The 3,604-nt window shown below is 43.9% G+C and overlaps 1 protein-coding gene across 1 annotated transcript; it reads right to left on the bottom strand.

Annotated features, from left to right (window-relative positions):
* Positions 1–1,300: 1,300 nt before the first annotated feature.
* Positions 1,301–3,316, bottom strand: LOC114636025 (disks large homolog 5-like). Its single transcript, XM_028784340.1, has 3 exons — positions 3,107–3,316; positions 2,272–2,455; positions 1,301–1,561 (listed from the first exon to the last, which is right to left on the bottom strand). The coding sequence occupies exons 1-3, from the start codon at positions 3,280–3,282 to the stop codon at positions 1,400–1,402; spliced, it is 522 nt and encodes a 173-aa protein (XP_028640173.1). The 5' UTR covers positions 3,283–3,316; the 3' UTR covers positions 1,301–1,399.
* Positions 3,317–3,604: the final 288 nt, after the last annotated feature.

The raw sequence follows: 3,604 nt of genomic DNA, 5'->3' as shown, positions 1-3,604 counted from the left end.
GTGTTGAACTGATTTTGCCTCTTTGCTGCAAAAGGGAAATGGAAAGTCTTATTAAAAGCCTTTGGATGTTTTCATACTCTTAAAAAGTATGTAAGTACATACTAATCATATGTGATGTGTGAGGGCTTTGAAGGAAAGTATAGAGAGCAGAGACTGGCAGGATCTTCCAATGAAAGAAAAAATACAGAATGGGATAATTAAAATTATACTGTTAAATGATTTTTTTCCCTGCCAGAGGCAAAGATGGCCTGATGCACGTGAGCATTTCCTTCAGAGCAACTGTCATTCAGTTACATAGGAGTACACACAATGCTGATGTTTCAGACGCCTGTGAGAGGAACATAGGATGAATTTCCTTATAGATGTCAGATCACTGACAAAAAAACAAAAAGAAGAAGAAGAGGAGGAAAACAGCTGGCCTCTTGAACCCACACTAGCAGATGCTGTCTATCTGGAAGGGCGAGCCTGAGGCCTCAGGCCCTTCACCTCAAGTCTCTGCTGGAAGAGGGGCCAGATTATGGTCATCATCCCTTATACCCAAGGGTGCTCTCACAGAGGATCTTTGATTTTTAATGAGAAGTCCTTTCCCCAAGGCTGAGCATTGCAGCATAAAACCTGTGGCAGAGGCAGCTGCAGGTGTTGCTGGCCTCTGGCTGGAAGTGTAAAGCTCAGTGGCCGCATGCAAGGGCAAGTGTACAGATATGAGGTCGGGACACTGTAATTAACTCTTAGCCAGTGACAGCCTGGCACCAGGAACTAAAGCCTCACTCACATGGGATTTTTATAGCACTCATTTTCAGGAAGCAAAGGTGATATGCCAAATAGCTGTAAAATGTCAGAACAGAGACTTCCTGAACACTTTGAGGTTTTCCACTCAGAGAAAAATGGAAGTTATCAAAATAGGAAGCTGTTGAGGGTGCATGCAGACTCTTACAGAACAGTATGTTAAACCATCAGAGGGTGAACATGGAGAGGGGTAAAAATTGGAGTGTAAAAGAAATGTTAAATAAAATTAAAAAAAAAAGAGTCAAGAGTTACAGATCGACTTTTTATTCATAAGAAATCAAATTTACAAAACAAGTTTTAATATGAAGGTTAATATAAATTGTGAAAATCGTTAGCAAAATCAAAACCAATAACAAGAACATGTAATAGCTCAATAACATAAGGAAAAACAAAACAATGCAAAAGAAAATTTCAACGAAAACTCTAACAGAAAAAATTGTGAGGTGACATTCCCTCACTGCACATTTAGCAGCACAGACTATAGCCAGTTTCTCCTCTTGAGCATTTGCTGGTACTGCAGTCACCTCAGTTCTCTCTCAAGGGGTCACACAGGAAAGAGAAAAAGACCATGGATCAGCCTGGCTGTCTCACTGGCTACATAGTTTGGGCCCATTCACACTGTGGAAATGATCCATGAGGAAGGAGATTCATCCAAAGAAGTCTGTGGCTGTTGAGGACAGAGCTCAGCAGGGGGCTCCTGAGGTGGCAACTCATTCTGGAAGAGGCTCTCCTGCTGGGATGTGGCCAATTCCAGCTCTCTTGCAGCTTCTGAGACCTGGTAGAAGGCAGTTATGAAGACACAGGCTTGGTTGGGACATGCATGTCAGATGTCAGCTGCTGCCTCCCACCACCTCAACTGGACTACAACATTGATCTTTTAACTGAAACCCTTGCTGCTAAATCTGCAAGCAGGGCAAAATATCAAGCAAAGCTCACAAACACATGGGCTGACAAGCTCCCAGCCAGACTTCTATCAGTGCAAACCAAAACCTGGCCAATGGGAAGAGACTTCATTGGGCTGCAGGAGAAAGGAGAAGGCCACATGCCACCCAGACCACTGACAATGAGAAGCACTCATTTGATATTTGCATTTGACTTTACTCCCTGCAAGGTGATGCCTACCTTGGAGGTCACATGACTCCTGCACAACTCCTGTCACAAGGCATAGAACTTTCTCAAAGCTCTGCTTAGCAACCCTCCTATCATGAGGACATGAAAGAGTGTGACCTGTCATTCATCTGTTACGCTTACTAGACTTCAGCTTCAAGCAGAGTAGCAAGGTACACTTGCCAATAATTCAGTGTCTCCCAAGAGTTAAAGTTCCCAGAATACTTGTGCATACACAGAGTAATGAACATCTACATTCCATGAAGTGGGTGGCTGGTTGGGAGTGTGGATTTAAAACATGGTGGATGAATGCAAAGATGGATCCAATAGGCAAATGATAACAGACAGGGTTAGTCTGAATAAGCTGATTGTCTCTACCTGATGTTGCTGTTTCTGGAGGTTGCTGGTCTTCTCCTGTTCATCTTCAACAGTCAGGTTCATCTCAGTCAAGTACTGTTGGAGGAGGTACCAATCAGCCTTCACTTCCTTGTAATCCTGCTTCACTTGGACCAATGACTTCTTTACAAGAGAGGACTGCAACAGGAGCCGACTGTGCAGGTTTCTGGAAACACACTCTGCATATTAAGATCCTGCAGACTCCTCCCGCCATTCCTACTTACAGGTGCCGTTACCCCACCAGGATCCACGTTCCCATGAAGACCTAGAGCAATACATTTCAGTATATCCAAGACAGCTGCACAAACTGCAAACAGCCAATGCAGATAAGAACTAATCATGTCTGCAGCCCAAACTCCAATAAGGCTCCATGTCTCTCCAAAAGAAAGAGGTATCTCCATCTTTCTTCCTCTCACAAAAAAGAGGTATCTCCATGGCAGCCCATTGTATTGCAGCAACTTCAATTAGTAGGTTGCAAATACACTCAGTGGAGGTCAGGAGAACTAAGGGGAGGGCATTCTACCCATGTGTTCCATCACAATCACATCTGTAAAACCCTGCCTGAGCCCCAGAGGTCCAGTACTGCAAAAGATCCCTCTCATTTAATTATCTTAGAGGCTCCTCAGGATGCCTGGATAACCCTGGCAAGGCTAAATTTCTCTTACAGATTGAAGAAACATGAGTCCAAAGGGCCCAAGGTACACTGATGGTTAAGAAGCCGAAGGGAGAGATCAGACCTGCAGACCCTCCATTCCAGAATCAAAGGAATGCAGAAATGGCCATTGAACAAGTGGAAGCCTCCATGACCTGTACTTACCTATAGAAGTTAATCTCTTTCTTGTGCTCCTGGAAGTTCTCACAGGAGTCAATGTTATCAGTCTCTAATTTGTTCAGGAATGACGGGACCATCTTCTCCTTTAACTTCAATTTTTCATACAGTGGATTTGGCCTGTAATAGCGTCTGGCCCCAGGAAGACAGAACTCCATGAACATGGCTTTTAGTAACACATGAGTTCAGGCTGGGTCGTGTCCTACCCCAATCCTGGAAGGCCAATTTCTTCCTTCTACATACTCGCATCTTCTCCACCTTTGGAAACTTGTTATCCTGGACAGCAGAAGTTTGGCATCCAGATGGAGGGTACCCTGGCTCCCTGTGTTCAATCAACTAGCCTGAACTACAGGTCTAGCAGCTTATGCTCTAAAGAGACTAGGCCACATGTCCTTGACCACCAGAAACCTGTGATTATATATTTCCTACTTTCAAAACAGGTACTCTAAATCCTGGATAACTAATACTGTAGAGATTATCATTACA

Source organism: Grammomys surdaster, unplaced genomic scaffold (genome assembly GCF_004785775.1).
Source record: "Grammomys surdaster isolate TR1022 unplaced genomic scaffold, NIH_TR_1.0 121253, whole genome shotgun sequence".
Classification (NCBI taxonomy): Eukaryota; Metazoa; Chordata; class Mammalia; order Rodentia; family Muridae; genus Grammomys; species Grammomys surdaster.
Note: the sequence above shows the minus strand (reverse complement) of the source record. Positions and strands in the feature narration are given on the sequence as shown.

Excerpts from the sequence above, each read along its gene's own strand:
- LOC114636025 (XM_028784340.1), bottom strand. The coding sequence starts at position 3,282 with ATGTTCATGGAGTTCTGTCTTCCTGGGGCCAGACGCTATTACAGGCCA. Across the intron at positions 2,456-3,106 it reads AAAGAGATTAACTTCTATAG|AAACCTGCACAGTCGGCTCC; the intron begins GTAAGTACAGGT and ends GTGTGTTTCCAG. Across the intron at positions 1,562-2,271 it reads TCCAGAAACAGCAACATCAG|GTCTCAGAAGCTGCAAGAGA; the intron begins GTAGAGACAATC and ends GCCTTCTACCAG.